The 17,799-nt window shown below is 37.9% G+C and overlaps 3 protein-coding genes and 1 pseudogene across 3 annotated transcripts; 2 read left to right on the top strand and 2 right to left on the bottom strand.

Annotated features, from left to right (window-relative positions):
• Window positions 1-65: 65 nt before the first annotated feature.
• LOC140783349 (ras-related protein RHN1-like) lies at window positions 66-2,435 on the top strand (annotated as a pseudogene).
• Window positions 2,436-5,249: 2,814 nt separating this feature from the next.
• LOC140783778 (defensin-like protein 2) lies at window positions 5,250-6,076 on the top strand. The gene is made up of 2 exons (XM_073130817.1): window positions 5,250-5,405; window positions 5,707-6,076. The coding sequence occupies exons 1-2, from the start codon at window positions 5,345-5,347 to the stop codon at window positions 5,874-5,876; spliced, it is 231 nt and encodes a 76-aa protein (XP_072986918.1). The 5' UTR covers window positions 5,250-5,344; the 3' UTR covers window positions 5,877-6,076.
• Window positions 6,077-6,118: 42 nt separating this feature from the next.
• Window positions 6,119-8,392, bottom strand: LOC140783776 (organic cation/carnitine transporter 1). The gene is made up of 2 exons (XM_073130816.1): window positions 7,973-8,392; window positions 6,119-7,431 (listed from the first exon to the last, which is right to left on the bottom strand). Exons 1-2 carry the CDS (start codon window positions 8,364-8,366, stop codon window positions 6,257-6,259), a joined length of 1,569 nt encoding a protein of 522 aa, XP_072986917.1. The 5' UTR covers window positions 8,367-8,392; the 3' UTR covers window positions 6,119-6,256.
• Window positions 8,393-9,898: 1,506 nt separating this feature from the next.
• Window positions 9,899-16,140, bottom strand: LOC140784860 (U-box domain-containing protein 44-like). Its single transcript, XM_073132450.1, has 5 exons — window positions 15,957-16,140; window positions 15,362-15,817; window positions 13,483-14,068; window positions 13,085-13,394; window positions 9,899-11,867 (listed from the first exon to the last, which is right to left on the bottom strand). The coding sequence occupies exons 3-5, from the start codon at window positions 14,032-14,034 to the stop codon at window positions 10,288-10,290; spliced, it is 2,442 nt and encodes an 813-aa protein (XP_072988551.1). The 5' UTR covers window positions 14,035-14,068; window positions 15,362-15,817; window positions 15,957-16,140; the 3' UTR covers window positions 9,899-10,287.
• Window positions 16,141-17,799: the final 1,659 nt, after the last annotated feature.

The raw sequence follows: 17,799 nt of genomic DNA on the forward strand, positions 1-17,799 counted from the left end.
CCGACATGCTTACGTGTACTAAAATCCACGTTTGTCATCAAACGAATATAATGGAGCAATCCATCGATCCCTCTTCCGAATTCCGCTTCCTCGTGCTCTGCTTTCAGCGCTTTTGTTTCTCTGATCATCAAACGAAAACCTAGCGAAGAATTCCTAGCGGAAACGAATAATCTCTAAATCGAATCCCTAATCGCCTCGCCTTCGTCTCCAATGGCGACCGTAGGCAAAGCTAACCTCAGCGCCAAGCTCGTAAGTCTCCTCCTCTCCCTCCTTTCCCTCCTCTTCCTTTTCTCTGCTTCTCGTCCTTTGAAACCACCCTTCTATCTTTGTGACCTCAGGTCTTGTTGGGCGACATGGGAGCCGGGAAATCCAGCCTCGTCCTTCGCTTCGTCAAAGGCCAATTCCTCGAATTCCAGGTACGTTTCCTGATCTTGGTCTCGTTTGTGAGATTAGGGTTATGTACCTGTTATATATGCGGGGAATTCATGTGCAGGAATCCACGATCGGTGCGGCTTTCTTCTCGCAGCCGCTTGCGGTGAGTGATGCCACTGTAAAGTTCGAGATTTGGGACACGGCGGGGCAGGAGAGGTACCAACGCTTGGCTCCCATGTACTACCGGGGAGCTGCGGCGGCCATCGTCGTCTATGATATCACTAGGATGGTGCGATCGTAGGCAATTTAGTTTTTGTCCTTTATGCATTAGATGAGCTCTTTTTAGGAAAATAAACTAAAGGCTGAATTTGATCCTGATATCTTGTCTCTTTCTATGGACTTTTAGGAGTCATTTGAGAGAGCTTAGAAGTGGGTCCAGGAGCTACAGAAACAAGGTCAATTTAATTATGTAGCTTTGCTTAGGAGATTCTTAGTTGGAATTTTGCTTACCATGGAGCTTAGCCTAATGTGGGTACTGGGTTTAGGTAATACAAACATGGTGACAGCACTTGCAGGAAATAAGTGCGATCTGGAAGAGAAAAGAATGGTTGCAACTGAGGTGAGTAAAATTTCTTTAGCTTGTTGTAATGATAAGCTATCCCTTGTCTATATGATCAACTATTGTCTAGTAGTTTCAACTTTCAATGTCATATAAAAACTATGAAATACTACTATCTCAAAAGTATAGTTGATAACCAATTCGCAAATGCATTATATCGATTACTACCTCAATAAGCAATTGAAGACTACTACCTAGATCTGAATCCATGTTAAATGCTGGTTTACAGGGTCAAACTCTTGGCTTTTGCACTGTATTTAAGTGTGTGTACTTCCATCTTTAGTTGCCTATGTCTGAAAGATTGGATTTTAAATCGATGTAGTTTATGACATGCGGGAGGCACGCACGTATGCGGACGAGAATGGTCTTCTCTTCATGGAAAGCTCTGCTAAGACAGCATTAAATGTGAACGATTTCTTCTACGAAATAGGTTTTTTTTATCTATTGATCGAATATTTTTGAGTAAATGGATATATGCGTCGAAAATTCTCTTTCAATAGCTGGATTTGCTTGTAGTGATATGTTGCATTGGGTAACTCTAAATCCGACAATAGCTACCAGAGATAGGAACTTAGCATTGGTTGGTTTTCTATTGAATTTGGTGGTGAATTTATTATTTCTCTGCATACAGCAAGAAGGCTACCTCGTGCGCAGCCAGCTCAGCAGCCAGCAGGGATGGTTCTTGCAGATAGACCAGCTGAGCGGTCACAGATTTCTGCATGCTGTTCTTAGGTACTTAAAAGAGAATCTATGTGTATTTCAGGTATTGGAGATACAAAGGTCCCTTGTTCACTACTTTGTAGTAAAGATAGAGTAACCCTTTCTTTTGGACATCCTAGTGTGTAGAAATTAACAGTAGCAAATATTGGAAGCTGAGGAAACTTTCCCATAGGATAGTCATTGTTTGCATGCAGTGATCTTCTTCTGATCTTGCCCAAATAGACACACCTCTGTGGAGAAGTATCATTGTTTACCATATTGATGACTCGCTTTTTCTTATTTGGCAGGTTCTATATAGACTAAAGGAACTCAACAGCAGTTTTATTAACTTAATTTAACTCTATGGATGTGGCATCAAATATAAGTCATCAACCAAGCAGAAGATATATGAGGTTGTGAATTACTTAGATCTGCCTGGTACCTGAATTTGCGAAAGCTGCATTTCAGATGTAAGTGAATCCTGTTTCTGGACCTTGTGAGAGCATCCTACTAATCATTGTCATGTTCTTGTTGTCGTATCCAGTATCCAGTAAAGTGTACATTGTAATGTAATTAGGTGGGTTTTGGTTGCGGAATAATTTCTAAATTAGTTTAGCTATACTCATTTTCATAAGAAAATTTATACTGGTTTAAACAATTGTGGTTTTTAATTGTAAACCAGTATAGTGGTGTAAATATTATATTTGATGCGGTACAAAGTTATAAACTAAAGTTGAGAAGAACAGTGAAATTGTTTTAGAAATTGATCAGATATTAAACCAGTTGATCAAAATACCCTTTAATGGATGGATAAAGTACTAATACATATTATTAATTAAATTAACTTTTACTTGTGCTTAATTTTTATGAGAAAAGTGTCCACTAACCTGATTTTAACATTTAATACAAATGTAGTTACCTAATATTAACATCTATTTTGTTCGATAAAATAATTATTTTATTCTTTTAACTTCTGAATGAAATGTTATATCTGTTTTTTCTAAGATATGGTTAAGATATATTAACACCTGTTCTGACTCGTAAAATTATCACATAATTTTACCGTTTTAACCCTATGAATGATACGTTATAGTTCTTTTTCCTAAAGCATAACTAAAACATATTACTACCACTTTTGACTGGTAAAAATATTATTTGATCTTTTAACCTGTGAATTATATATTATACCCATTTTTCTTAAAACATGATTAAACAATATTAACATTCCTTTTGATCGGTAAAATTACTAATTTGCTCTTTTAACTTGTGAATGACGTGTATCTATTCTACTAAAATATGGTTCAAAAATAATAACACTCATTTTGATAGCTGAAATTATTATTTTACACTTTTATCTATGAATGGTATATATACCCGTTCTTTTCTAATACATGATTAAGAAATATTGACACTCATCACTAAAATTTACTATTTACCATTTAAATCTAATTTTCATATGTTATATCTATTTCTCATAAAACATGATTATCAAATATTAATATCCATTTTGAGTGCTAAAATTACTATTTGCCACTTTAAACTTAATTTTGACATCTAATACTCATTTTCACCTAAAACATGAATAAATAATAATGATTGGCTTAATATTTTTTTTTGTAGTGCGGATCAATACGAATACATAGTGCATATATGTCTGCACTCTACACTTTAAGTTTAGGCTTTGTTTGATTTGAGTTTAGGGACCACTAAACTTGTTCACTAAGAAAATATTTTTTTAATTTTTTTATATCTAATCAAATTTATTTTTAAAAAAATTAAAATTAAAAAAATAAGATTAACTAATCGAGTTTGAAGCTTAACCGCAATCCGTACAAGGTCTTATATATCTGCATTGCATGCTTAATTTTACATAAAAAAATGGCACTATTTTCTAGAATAAGAGGGTTTAGCAAAAGCTTTATTAAAAACTTGTGCCTAGGAAGTGAGAGATAATTGAAATAATAGTTCGATTAAAGTGGTGTATTTCAATTAAATTAACTTCTTTTTAAGAGCAAACTGATAATTTTATTCCTTTTAAATTAAAATAATTTTAAGAAGAAATAGATTTTACTAAATTAGTATTAAAATAAGCTATTATTTGATTATTAAACTAGTATAGAGGCTTGTTGGAGTAAAACTAATGTACACGTAGAAATGAGCTGATAAAATCCTCTGTTTCTAGCTGTCAATATTCAAAGTATCGTTGAGCTATCCATATCAGTCAGAGAGACACAAATATTAATATAGATACGACTTTGAGTTGAAAAATCCTCTGTTTCTAGCTTATAATATTCAAGTATCCATTTAGCTATCCGCATCAGTCAAAGAAATGAATGTACACTCTTTTGCCATTTTATTTCCTATTACCAAAACATACAAAGCCATATAACTCAAGAGTCAAATTTCCTATATAACTTTTAGATAAAGTCAAGTGGTAAACAGCTGGTGCTCTCATTTTCCAGGTCTTCCACGTTTTAAGCCATTAGCTTTTGACAGGTGGTGTCTTTTAGGCCATCAGCTTTCTTTTTCTTCTTCTTCTTCTTCTCCTTCTTTCTTTTTCCTCATGCATACAGCTGGGCTTTGAGTAGGCATGTCTCAAGAATGCTCTGGGAGATTGTAGATCCCATGATAAAAGTTTATTAATGGATGAGCACTAACACCTGTCCTTCTGATCTTTCTACATTTCTTGACCTTTCTACCACATTATGCTTGAAAGAACTAAGTACATAGATATGCTTTGACGTGTAATGCAAAAGAAAAGACCACTTGCTAATAAGATTTCGCCTCTTGCTCATTCATTCTATTGTTTTTTCCCCATCTTGATTCTTAAACTTATCTCATTTGTTTGTGGAATGAGTATAAAGTATAAACTCATTCGATCCTCTTTCTCTTTCACTTATATATCATTTCAATCATTCTCTCTTCTCCTAATCTATCACTTGTTAAAATATCTCCTAAATTTATTATTTTTATGTCATATTAAGTGTAATTATTACACCACTATACTGATTTTTACAATCAAATATTATAATAATCTAAAACATAACTATAGTTGAATTAGTTTAGTTTTGAAGTTATATCACAACTAAATGCCACTGTAGTGCACTGGTAATTTAAGAGCCTTTTCTAGAAACAAATGAAAACAATCAAGGGCTGACTGATTGATCTCTGTTAATAAAGTTTGTTCAAATTTATAATCCATAATACTCTTCCTCTTATTAGGCAAGCAAACTTCACAGCAGGGAGAAGCATTTGAATGTTAAGAAGAGTCCATTTATTTTCTGCATTTCTGCATCAAGTACAGAGCAATTTTAACATTTAGTATCCATCTGATCCCTTTGCAGATCTGTGTGCAATGCATGTTTACTTCCTACAGGAGGAATCCTTTATAAAAGAGAAGGAAAAAAAAAAGAGCCAGTTTTCCACATGTGGAAATCCTTGTGCCATAAAAGAAAGTAGAATTTATAAAGTGACTTTTTCTCTCGAATTCAAAAGGAAGAAATTGAGCCATTTTTGGCAAATAAAGAAGTCACTTTTATAATGAAATATTTAAAGTAGAGAAGTTTTTAGAAGTAATTCTTTTTTCTTAGTCTATATAAGGCCAATGTGTTTGCATCCTTCTCCTATACTTTCAACTCCCTCCTCTCTCTAGAAATGGCGAGCCTGCGGACGATCTCAGCTTTCTTCTTCCTCATGCTACTGCTTATTGCCTCTAGTAATTCTCTTCTTCCTTCTCTTCATTGTCTTTCCATGCATTCAGCTTGAGCTATAATGTTTGTCATGATCAAGGAAAAGAACACTCTTTTGGCATCACTGAAACTGACAAATAAACATTAGAAAAACAAAAGAATAGAGTTATATATTTACTACGCTTTGGGGTTATCCAATCAAACTAGAAGTTAGATGGCATTGGCCTATTTGTTGGTCTGCTTACAGTGTTTCATTCAAAAAATATATATCAATCTCATTTCGTCTCATCCTTCTTCATGAAAAGCTTCCAAATCCTTTGTTGACAGGCATGGCGCCCGCTGCGGTGGAGGCGAGGACTTGCGAGACGCAGAGCCACAAGTTTAAGGGGCCATGCGTGAGGGCCAGCAACTGCGCAAACGTGTGCAAGACCGAGGGCTTCCATGGCGGCGTCTGCCGAGGCTTGCGGCGGAGATGCTTCTGCACCAAGAATTGCTGATGAAGGATAGCTAGTGATGGTGACGATATGTTTCGTTTTCAGGCTGTGTGTTCGTTAAGAATAAAAAGTTTTCTGGCCTCCTGGTCTGTGTTATGCTTGGTAGAGCATGGTGTATGTCGTTGATGTTCATGTTGGTTGTTAGTATGTTTGGATTGCGAATTTGAATGCTAATAAAGTTCAAAGATGTCATTTGATCGCTTTGTCTTGAGTAATAACAATCTTGGTTGTTAGTGTTTCTATTGTTTTATTTGCATAATAATAAATTTTTTATTTCCATCTGATGAAGATCTCCTTGGAGATATGTACAACAGGAGATCTATATGTACCGATAAACACCATCATCTTATCACACACTAAAGACTGGAGGAGATCTTCTTCTTTCAATTGCTACCGACTAGCTCTGTCTCGCCGCCGACATTCCCAGAGCTCAGTTTCTCCTCTTTCTCCTGCTGCTCCAGCGTCTCGTGCAGCGGCGCATTCCTCGTCTCTGGCAGCCAGAAAGTAATAACACCACTGAATATAGAAAGACCCCCAAAGATGAGGAAGGAGATGGATGGATTGAGGCGGCCCAAGACCACCAAATTTGGCGCTATCGCGGCGCCTAACATGAGCGCCTGCCGCAGCATCGACACGGCGAAGTTTCTCACGTTGGTGGGGAACAGCTCGACGCAGTAGATGTACAGAACGTCGAAGGCTAACGAAGCTGCCATGAAACCAATCGCTTCCACACTTAGCTGCGGCCAGCTATGTTTGGACTTCCTCTTCCCAGAGAAAAGAATGCAGAGGATGCACAAGATTCCAGCTAGAAATGCCGACGACGAGAAGAGTATCCGCCGATTTGTGAAGCTGAGAAGTACGCTGCCCAAAAACACGGCAGGGATCTCCATCAAAGCATTGACTGCGACGGTGAAGTAGAGGTTGAAGCTAAGGTTCTCTACATTCAATTGGACGCCGTAGTAGACGAACCCAATGCCAATGCCGGCGACCATGAGGGTGCATACCCTTTTGAGCGCCCATTTAGCCGACCACAAGCTCTTACTTCTGCCACTGTCTTCAGCGATTACTGGATTCGAGATTGATAAGTTGGTCGGTAGTGTCCTCCCGTTGAGCTTTGCCATCTTGGTTAGAACATTCATTGCTTCTCTTCTTCTTCCTTTGACTGCGAGCCACCTTGGTGACTCTGAAATGAAGGGAAGGATTAGAACGGCGTAGGCGAGGGGGAGAATGGAGATGATTTTGTATAAGTTCCTCCATGACTTCCTCGCCGGGTAGGCAATCACCGGAAGGGAGAGGAAGCCGACTGTGAAGAAGAAGAAGCCATATTGGCCAACTTGGCCTCGCCATTTCCGGCCGACGGCTTCCGTGGAGAGCACGAGGCAGCAGATGCCGATGCCGGACCGAGAGAAGCCGTTGGAGAAGCGGAGTAGAGCGTAGACCCATACGTTTGGGGAGAAGGAGGTGGCAAAGGAAGTAATGGCAGTCAAGAGGCAGGAGAGGAGGATGGTTTTCTTCCTACCGAGGTATGAATCAGCTAACCGGCCATGAGCTGCAGAGCCTGTCCCAAAGAGGTCTCCAGATCAAGCAAGCCATTGCTATGAAGTCTTAATAGAATGTTATTTTTTAGTTTTGATGCTATATCTTTGTTAGTTTAAGAGATCATTTGATCCAAGAAAGTAGAATGTTCAGATATGTACCAATTCATTTATTACTGATTCCAAAATCTTGTACCAGAGGTCTGAATATTTGTTTTCAAAAACAATTTACAGGTTGAGCAAAGTTTGAATGTCTGCATGAGTTGTAGGATATATTTATTTCTATGTTTTCTGTGCTGATTACTATTTTCTATGATTATTAGCATTAGCCATAATCTAAAATACACTATTATAATTTAGAGCTAATTATAATTAAAAAAATGTCAACTATCAACTTAACATCATATTAAATTTCTCTTTCTCCTTCCCTTCAAAACATAAGGTTAAATATATATAAATCACATAGTCGCTCACTTATTATGGATGAACAAAAGGAACAGAAATTTAATGGAAGTGATGTTCAGAAACAAACATCACGTTTTGTGATATTGCAGTAAATCATACCAATGAGTGAGCCAACGAAGAACAAGGATGCAGGAATTCCAGCTCTAAACTTTTTGTCACAGATGAGCCCCCATTCTGCTATTGTGGAGCTCTTGTCTCCTCCGACCCACTCCCAAGCTCCCCTATCAAGCCCACACATTGAACTAGACGGGCATGAAGAGCCCTTGCACTTCCACTGCGGCTGCGCGTCGCTGAAGATGGTGATCAGCGTATTCTGCGAATCAAATATCCACGCGAGCGAGACGAAGAACACCTGCAGAAGCTGAGAGCACCCGAAAGACCCCACATGCTCTTCGATGATCTCGTCGATCGTAAGCTCCACCTTTTGAGCCGCATTGTCTTCTCCTCCTCCGTCCCCACCGTCGTGGACCACTAGCTCTTGGAGCTCAGCCATGGAAAGTTCTATGATTAGTTTTGGTGTTAAATGTCTTCTTAAGAGTTTAAGAGAGTATTTAAGGAGGAAAAGTAGATGAAACTGTTTCCCTTTGAGTGTTTGCCACCTTGGTTGTTTGCCTTTAGTTTCCATTACGTTACGTTTTGGTGGTTTGGGCTGCATTGGCCACCTTTTGCTTATCTAAAGGGAACGAGTGACTCGTGACGTTTAGTGGCACTAAATTTTGTTGGTTTAGCTGCGTCTTTGTACTCTCTACAGTAGGAATTGTGAAGTTGAGATCCAAATCACTTCCCACTGGCTTCTTTTTTTTTTTTTTTTTCCTATCTCTCTCTCAACAGTAATCTCCTCTGATGCAGGGCATCTCTGTCTTCGTAGCTATCAATTAATCGTAGTGGAGAAGAGTACTATCACTTTTATCTTTGTGGCTCTACTTGTAGATGGATCTCTTAATCTTCTTGCAAGAAAAAAAAAATCAGACGTTTGATGGGTCTCCAAGTTATTGGTGTGTTGACATTGTAATCCCTGCTTATGATTGAAAGAGCCAGAGCAGATCGTAAGCAGGCTAGGCAAAAATCATAGTAATTGAAAGTGAAAGATAACAAAAGTTCATTAATTTGGAGCCAATCGCAACCTTGCCTCTTTGAGATGGTCTTGCACTACCCACTAGATTAAACTTTTAAACTTGTTAAAGTTGTCTCAGTTTTGGTAGGCGAAGTAGCAAATAGTGCAGACTATGATTCTTCTATTCGGATCGACCTTTTTCCTGCACTTCTCGTTTTGCCTAATCCGGTTGCTCTTTTTTTTTCTTCTTCTTCTTATCTAAGTATTCTAGGTATCAAGAAGAAACATTAGTATACTAGGTATCAACTATCTAAGTGCTTGTTTAGAAGCTCACATCAACGCCACTTGGAATAGAAGTATCCATTAAAATATGAAGATTTTGATTATTGGTGTAGCATTACTAGATATATAATAAGTGAAAGAAAGAGAATTCGAGTGCTTTTTTGAGGATCAACCGAGAGTATATTCTCTTGCATCCTGCCTCAGGCTCTGCATGCAAGCAAATAAGTAACAAAAAAGTGAGAATTTTGAAATGGATGCTTGCCTTGTCAGCAAATAATCTATGCCAGATTTTCTACACTTGTGAAAACAACTTGGGAGCAAAGTGCCGGCTTCTAGAATCATTATCCAACCAGTGTGCTTTTGAACCGTTTCTGATCATTAATCACATGAGAAAATTCTTTGCATGGGCCAAAATGACTACGCTAATTATAGAGTTTAAAAACTTATAGACGGAAATTAAGGAAACGATAATATACTTTAAAGAGACGTGGTAGGTCACAACTCCCAAGACATCATCTTGATTTAGAACTCGACCTACTTGCCGAGCTGGCTAATAATGGCCGGAGAATATAAGCACTACATGCAAAGCGCTTAAGGTAGAAATTTACCTGAGACTTGTTGGATCCACGGTTGATGATAAAAAGCATAGAAAATTTGACCTTATCCAATGTTGTTTCAAGGAATTCTAATGAAGAGCAATCAAGTCACACTCGTAATTATTTTACTATTTTCTTTTCAAGAATAACACTCACTCTAACTACAGGATCTCAAACGTAGTCTGCTTAATATACAAAATAATCTCAAATTCCCAAGAGGGGCCATGGAAAAGAGGAACACAAGAACAGGGTTTTGTATGTATGGTTACATTCTCTAGACAACATGCTCCATTTCTCCTGCACCCGTTGCTCCATTCTCACCCAGCAATCTGCATTCCTGAAAACCACAGGCTTAACAAGCATCCATGTCATCCTCACAAATTAATTCTGCCCCACTTTTTAGTCTTCCAAGTATACATGATATCACACGGGAATCACTTCTTGGTAGACAACACTAAAGATAAGACCACCTCTTGCACTCATCATCCCCCTATGTTGGTAAATATTCCAGAGAAATTTGGCAACTTGTCGACATGCTTTAAAGCTCGCTCAGCGATCTGCCGTGTCTTGTTATCCCCATGCCTGAAAGCTTCAACTAGTGCTGTTCCCACATTTTGATCCCCTGAAATCTCGTATGCTATTTCCTCGATCCTCAAAATCCTCTCAGCAGCCCAAACTGCTCGTTGCCTTAATATCTCAGTCCGGTTCTCGCGCAACACCTCAAGAATCGGTTTTATCCCCTCAGCTTCACATAAAATTATCACGCCTTGCTCAATATCGACATCATCATCCAATAGAGTGCACAATGCTGCTAAAGCAGCTTCCACTACCTTCTCATTTGGATGGTCCAAGCAAGCTACCAACTTCTCAACTGCTTTTCCTTCGACAAGACAGAAGCTTTCCCTCACTGAACAGAATCCATGGTGGATTCGGCAGAGCCCAGTTATAACTGGCTGCTTACTGAGACAGGGAAATATAGAACAGCAAAACCCTGGCTGTGGGGCAACTGGAATGTTTGTTAGGTGTTTAGAATGTTCTGAAAGATTCCGCAATGCCATAGCAGAGACCATCTGGACCTTGTCAACCCCATTCATCTGAAGTAAATCAGTGAAAACTGCAGCAAGATTGTACTCTCGAGCAAGGCTAACAATTTCAGGCTCATCTTCCAATATATATGTGAGCCTTGAGAGAATCCTAACAAGCCCTTCAAGAAAATGGTTGACAAAACGGCTTCCCCGAGTCTCTCCATGCCGGATTCTCATAACCTTGGAAATAACTATGCTGAAAGCCCCTTCTTCAAGAAGCCGCCTAGTGAGGCCTGAGTCCCTCTCAGGAAGGTCACCTAGGATTCCAGCAGCAGCTGCTTGCTCTTCAGAGATCCCATTATCCTCTGCAATGACTTTAACCAAACTGCTGAGCTGACCAGCAGGAGCACGAAGAGCATCAGAGATCTCTTGATCCATGTGAGGTGAGATATTGTATAGGAGCTTTACAGAAGCCATACGAAGATCCCTTTGTGGGGCTTCAACAAACTGAATTAGACTAATTGTAGCACCAGAGCTCTTAATGGCAGCAACAATGTTTGAAACAGTTGTGGAGGAACTTGTAAGCCCAACAAGGACCTGAAGGAGCTTGCACTCGATTGCAGGACCAGTGTTACTGATGAGATGGAGTAGATTGTGAACAATATCTTCTGATACCAATGTCTGCCGATCATGACCAAGTGGAATAGACTCAATATGAGCACCTGACGTCACAACATTGGCGAGAACTGTTGCAGAAACCTCTTTCAGTCTCATGGGAAGTTGGTTCGTGCCAACAGTAAAGAGGTCCTTGACAAGAGGGGGAAGGATGCCTGCTTGGATTAGTATCTTGGCGCTTGTTTCAAAGGATGAAATTTGGTTCAATGCCTTGAGAGCTGCTTCTCTGGCTTCCTTGTTTGCACTTTTCATAATATCAACCAGAGCTGAACCAGCTACGGTGGCAACAAATACTTTTACATCATTGCTCAAAACAAGTTCTCCAAGATATGCAGCCATGGACAGCTGTGTTTCAAGTGAAGCTGCATATTTTGCATGGTAAAGGATGAAGTGAAACCTTGTGGCACTATGATCAAGCGCTATATCTATATGATGTGCATAAGAAAAAAGGTGTCCCCAATGCACTTGGCTCTCACCAACATGAAGCATGCAGAGGGCAAGATGTACGTAGTCTTATCTTCATTACTAAAAGAGGTTATTTCCATTGAACCCAAGACTACTTGGATACAAAGTGAAAACTTACCATGAAACTAACTATCACACAGTCGCACACTTATAGCTCTCTAAAATGACTAGAACCTTCTGTTTGATGCTACACAAGTATGTTAGCATGCTAGTTCTGCAATTTATTCAATCTTAGCATAAGAAGCATATGCTAACCGCTTTAAGGATATCCAGAGCAATAGGACCCAAGAACAGATACTTTCTGTTACACATGACATTTTATGTAAAGAGGTTGCAAATGTATTATATCTACAGTATGCAATATGAACAAAAGTTAAACTAGGTCTAACTCAAAATTGTATTACTTTTGCTTCATTGGCTTACTGTTTCTTAAAGGTTGTCAAGAAAATTCGTGAGAATCACTGCCTTGCTCATGATCTAACACCTTGAAAAATTATGACCGTAAGATCCTTGCCTAAGGGTTCCTTATTAAGATTGTTATATGTGAATGTACGAAATCACACATGCTTGCAGTTATACACACATAAACACTTACTGTGCATATGGTTTGCCTCTTTCAAACTATACAACTTTTCTTTTCTGAATTAAGTGAAAATTGCAGCAGCATAGTGAATTCTCTTCTATCCGATTTACAGCTCGTGCAAAAAAACATCTAGCAACATGTAGTATCAATAATCGTGTCTTAAATGAGGCTGAACTATAACTATTGCAGCCTTTGTTGCCATGCCCTTTCTTGCTAAGAGTCAATTTATCACAGCGAAGTATTTGCAGGATAGAAATGCTGATCCTTCAAGTTCTTGGAGGTTAGAACTTATCATAATAGAGGGACAATTAAGTTTATCATCACAAATACATACAAATGAGGCATACGTGATTCATGAGGCAAAGAAAAAGCACTTGAAAGAGAGATTAAATAGAAAAAGGAAAGAAATAGCAACCAAAAGATAAAATTTTGCACATTTGGACAAGGAAAAAAAAAAGTAGTTTAATCTTTGTTAACAAGAAGTAACAAACAGAGCAAGCCGGCGCAGGATTTAGAAAAAGCAGAAGATACCTTCAAGGAGTAATGTAAGAAGGGGCTGCAATCTACCATTTTCAGCCATTTGCCTCACATTTGATTCACATTTTTCAAGATTCTTTAGTGTCCTTTCAGCTTTCTCAATGGCCAAAATATTTTCTGACTTACTACTTGCCATCCCAACAAGAATGAGAATGGCTCCATTAACAGCACCAATCTTCTCACAAAGAGCTTCGGATTTTGAAAGTTCATACAATAGAGACACAGCTTCCTCTCTTTCTTGGGAATGCCCATGAGATAGGAATTTCACAGTTGTGCGTATAGTGTCTCCTGCAGCTACACATTCCTGCATCAAGTATTACAAGTTTATCATCAGAAATCACAAAAATCCAAGAGGATGCAGTTTCTGAAGGAAAAAAAGATAATAAGACAACCTTGTTCTCATCATCATCTTCAGCTACAATACGAAGAGTTTGTAGTGCTTTACATCGGACTCTTGTGATGCTACTCTTCAACATATCAGCAATCAACGGTATCAACTCAACATTCCGCACAACATGCCTGTTTGACTGGCTTTTCTGAAATATATTTATCACATACTCAAGAGCCTGTAAATTATCATCTTCTGAGTTTCCAGGAGTCAGAGACCTATGTGCTAGATCAAGCTGAGCAGCCTCATTTCTTTGGCTCCATTCTTGAATTGTATTCTTTAGAGCTATACTAGGATTCAGATCAGTGCTATTCAGCTCTTTCAATGTCAAGGGGCAGATTGGTCTCCGTCCACTATCAATGCATTCCTTGAACCACTTCTCAATTGCTTCTCGTTCAAAAGTCTGTCCATTCTCTAAGGTGACAGGATCACACATAATTTTTTTGGTAAGTGGACAAAGAAAGGCCTCATAAATAGGCTCAATGTGGAATTTTTCATGATAAATCGCATCCGAAAGACCTGCACTATCACAATGTCCTTCCCAACTATCTGCCATCTCCTCAAGAAAGTCTACTGCAACAAGTCAAGATCTGTAATATATCCAGGCATTAATGGCCATAAATTATAACCAATTCTAAAGTAAGAGCGAAATGCAACTTGAGAAAACAGATGATTACTGGGTTCTAAATACTCATTTAATGTCACTCTACTCACTAGAGATAGTTGAAATCTAAAAAAATTAAAGCTGACGATACTGTTCCACATTAAATCTTGAAGTAATAACTGACAAGGTTATATATCTATCCAACCCAAGTTTGGAAACAAAAGAAAAGGATTAAAAAGAAATCCTTGCTCAAACAAAAAATGAGAGGCTGAGAGCATTTGCACAAAAACCAGATCTTCCCAAATCTAAGATGTATATACATGAAGATCAAGCATTATACATGCAAAAGGAACCCACCTTAAACATCAGAATCCATACTTGTGTCATATACAGAATAACAAATCCTAGTCTTATCATAAGTATGTGAAATTGCATCTAAGCGTAAAATCAGACAAAATTATATGTTATAGAGATTTACATAAAATGTACTCAGTCGACAAAGAAATATAAAGTTCATTAGTCTCATCAAAAAGGCAAATCTGATTCTGTATTCCTCTACCCATTGGGAGTTACTTCAACACAAAATAATAATGGCTTGGTAATTTACTAATGGCAACATTGGTTTCTTAAAATTGGATGACGAACTCTAGATACATGCTTCCTTCAACGTTGGCTCTTTGACATGCATTGCGTTGCAAACTTATATATGAAATGACATTATATCTGGAGATGTGAAAAGTGTGATTGATAGAAACCAAGGAGAAGAGACCATTTTATGGTGATGGTGATTAGCCAACCTCACTTTGGTATTCTAGCATATGCAAATATTTTAGTACCATCTTTAAAATCATAGAGATCATCTAACTGGTCTTGCAACCTACGACCTTTGTGATCTTCTAACAATTGGGGAGAAAAGAATTCTATCTAGTGAGCCTAGTAGCAGTCAAATTGGTTCTTCATTGTTCCTCTGGCATCCGAAATCAGAGACAAAGACCATTTCCTTGAGCATAAGTTGGAGAGGGCAAAGTGGTATTAAAAGGAAGAATCTTCTCGCAGATGGGTTATCTAAACAATTTGCTTTTAGGAATAAGGAAATCCATAAATTGTACACCGAGAATTCTAATAAAAAAATCTTGGTAGAATACTCTCGCCTCATGAAAGATTTGCGGGAACAAGGATCCCCTCCTCCTCCCCCCCGCCAAATAAAGCCTTTCCATTTGTACGGAGGAAACAAGAAACAAGTATAGACCAAAACAGGAAAGAGATTCGGATCGCATACCTTCTTCCTCTTCTCCGTCCTCCTTGCTCTCGGGGCCTCTCCACTCAACGCTCCCTCCGAAACCCTAACCCGTCCATGCTCGATTCCGTTGGTTTACTTCCGAGAGCTCCTCGAAGGAAAGAAAAAAGGGCAGATGAATCGAATAAGGATTAAATCAAAGGGAGAGGTTAGAGTTTTGGTTGGCGTGCGAGGCGAAGCGGGGAGGGGAGAGAGAGAGAGAGAGAGAGAGAGAGAGAGATTGGTCTTGACTCATCGTGGGAAAGGGGATGCAAGTCGCAAGAGAAGAATAGAGACTCGAGAGTGTTACTAGAAAGAGAGTATTTTCCACGCAAAAGCCGACAAAGATTGGGTTATCGCCAGTAAAATTTACCGCCGTTTCTAGCCGCCGTGTTAACCGCCGAAAAATTAACCTGGCGTGAGGCAAAGACTAGTGCGATAATTCTGGACCCAGTCTCTCTGTAAAATACTCCAGGTTAATCACTAGCAGCAGCATATCCCCATTGAAGAATATTCAGAGAGGAAAGCTTTAAAAAATGGATAGTTGAATAAAGAACTAGTCCATTTCAACTTCCTTGAACCATATCAAAAATCGTACCAAGTTTTAAGCGGTCTCCTCCTCAAAACGACAGCAGCTTGTTTCCTTTTCAGAATGTATGTCAGCCAGCCGTACTCCCCTCCGACAACGACGGTCGTTTAGTCGACCACCTAGCACTTGGATCATTGCTAATCTCTAACCTCCAGTCAGCGCATAACGTCTCTGGCAGTCCAGGTCAACACCTGCCACAAGGCAATGTCAAAACCTACCATTACCAACCTCTGTAATCTGAATCATTCTTAGCGTCGTCGGCCTTGATCCAGTCCACTGGAATGCTTGGCCAACAAAAGATTTCTCTTTACTGGTCACAACGAATGCAAAAAGTACATAACAAATGCTTATTTCCCATGATTATATAAAAACTGCATAACAATTTGCAAGAATTCAAGAGATGTCATGCATACTAAAGATAAAAATGCCATTAAGAAAAAATTTGCATCATTTCATGATCTCATTTTGACCAGAAACTACCTTGCAGCAGAAATATTCCATTATTTTCACCAATTTGAGTCAATACTATTGTAAAGGCCGATTAGTAACCACATATCTACAGTGGAAAAAAAAAACATATGATGATAACTAAAAGAGGCGTGAATAGAATGGATATTTGCAAATCAAACAGAGATAGATACTAAAGGCAGAGAATAATCTAACGATAGACAGATAGAAGTTTAAAATTCTTCCCCATGGCGTCGAGCCCGATCTGGAGACTAGAAAGAGAAGGAAGTGGGAGACTCTTCTTCTGTTTTCCCTGTACGTATGCACTATTCGAATTACGGAATTGCCATCGCAGGGTTGTGACCGGCATGCACATCGATGTTATTAGTGTCTAATCAAGGGGAAGAGATTTTAATAGTACCAGTGGGTGGCACCTTTAATTTAATTTGACTTTATCCTAAAAAGTAAACTATAACTGAAATATATATATATATATATATATATATATATATATATATCAAATAGAGAGTTTTTACCGAACTTATTTATACTGCAGTCCAATCTTAATACTGAATCAATATATTTACTATAGCTATTAATTAAAATACTTACTTTTAGATCAATCTAGTATTTTATCTTTTAAATAAAATATCAATATTGTTAGTGTTTTTATTAAAGAAAAAGTGCTGAGAAATTCAGCTACATAAAATGTTGACTAATTAAGTATCTTATTATTAAAAAATTTAAACTCTTCAACAATATATTAAAAAACTATATTATTCAGTTTCGTGGGTCATAAATTTTTAACCGATAGTTAATTTTGGATAACATATGATATGTTGTTAAAAATATAAAGAAAAAAATTTAGAGTATAGTAACTTTGTATTCTATTATCTATTTTAGTTATAAAATATATTCTAACTCTTCTAAATATTAGTTTTAAATTCAGTTATTTTCTGATAAAATTCTGAATAATTTAGCGTTTTCTAAAAAATTATACGCCGAATAATTTAGCATTTTTCTATAATAAAAAAAATTGGCACTTCTATCTAAAATGAAAACGTGAATAAATTTAGCATTTTACTGAAATTTTTTATTTATTTTAGTATTAAGTTTAAAGTGCAGTTTATTTCGGTAAATAAAGTTTGGGAGAGTACTCGGTCAAAAATTCTCAAATTGATTAATTTAACTTCTTTCTACGCTAATGAATGTTTACTCTTACCTTTATCGATGTGGGCAAATGCCAAAGGAAAACGGTCCTGGAATCCAGAAAACTATACGAGTTTAATTAAACCATCGCACAAAATCTTAACTGTCACAATAAACTTATTCTATTCTCTATTCCACCCCCCTTATTCCAAAACCGACGAATAAAGGAGCATCGCAGCACGTAGACTTATCGCCT

This window comes from Typha latifolia, chromosome 3 (assembly GCF_019914945.1).
Source record: "Typha latifolia isolate L0001 chromosome 3, TyphaL0001v2, whole genome shotgun sequence".
Classification (NCBI taxonomy): domain Eukaryota; kingdom Viridiplantae; phylum Streptophyta; class Magnoliopsida; order Poales; family Typhaceae; genus Typha; species Typha latifolia.

Coding starts and splice junctions, on each gene's coding strand:
- LOC140783778 (XM_073130817.1), top strand. CDS start 5,345: ATGGCGAGCCTGCGGACGATCTCAGCTTTCTTCTTCCTCATGCTACTG. Junction 5,406..5,706: donor GCTACTGCTTATTGCCTCTA/GTAATTCTCTTC, acceptor CTTTGTTGACAG/GCATGGCGCCCGCTGCGGTG.
- LOC140783776 (XM_073130816.1), bottom strand. CDS start 8,366: ATGGCTGAGCTCCAAGAGCTAGTGGTCCACGACGGTGGGGACGGAGGA. Junction 7,432..7,972: donor CTTCGTTGGCTCACTCATTG/GTATGATTTACT, acceptor TCTTTGGGACAG/GCTCTGCAGCTCATGGCCGG.
- LOC140784860 (XM_073132450.1), bottom strand. CDS start 14,034: ATGGCAGATAGTTGGGAAGGACATTGTGATAGTGCAGGTCTTTCGGAT. Junction 13,395..13,482: donor AAGATGATGATGAGAACAAG/GTTGTCTTATTA, acceptor TACTTGATGCAG/GAATGTGTAGCTGCAGGAGA. Junction 11,868..13,084: donor TCTTACATTACTCCTTGAAG/GTATCTTCTGCT, acceptor CAAAATATGCAG/CTTCACTTGAAACACAGCTG.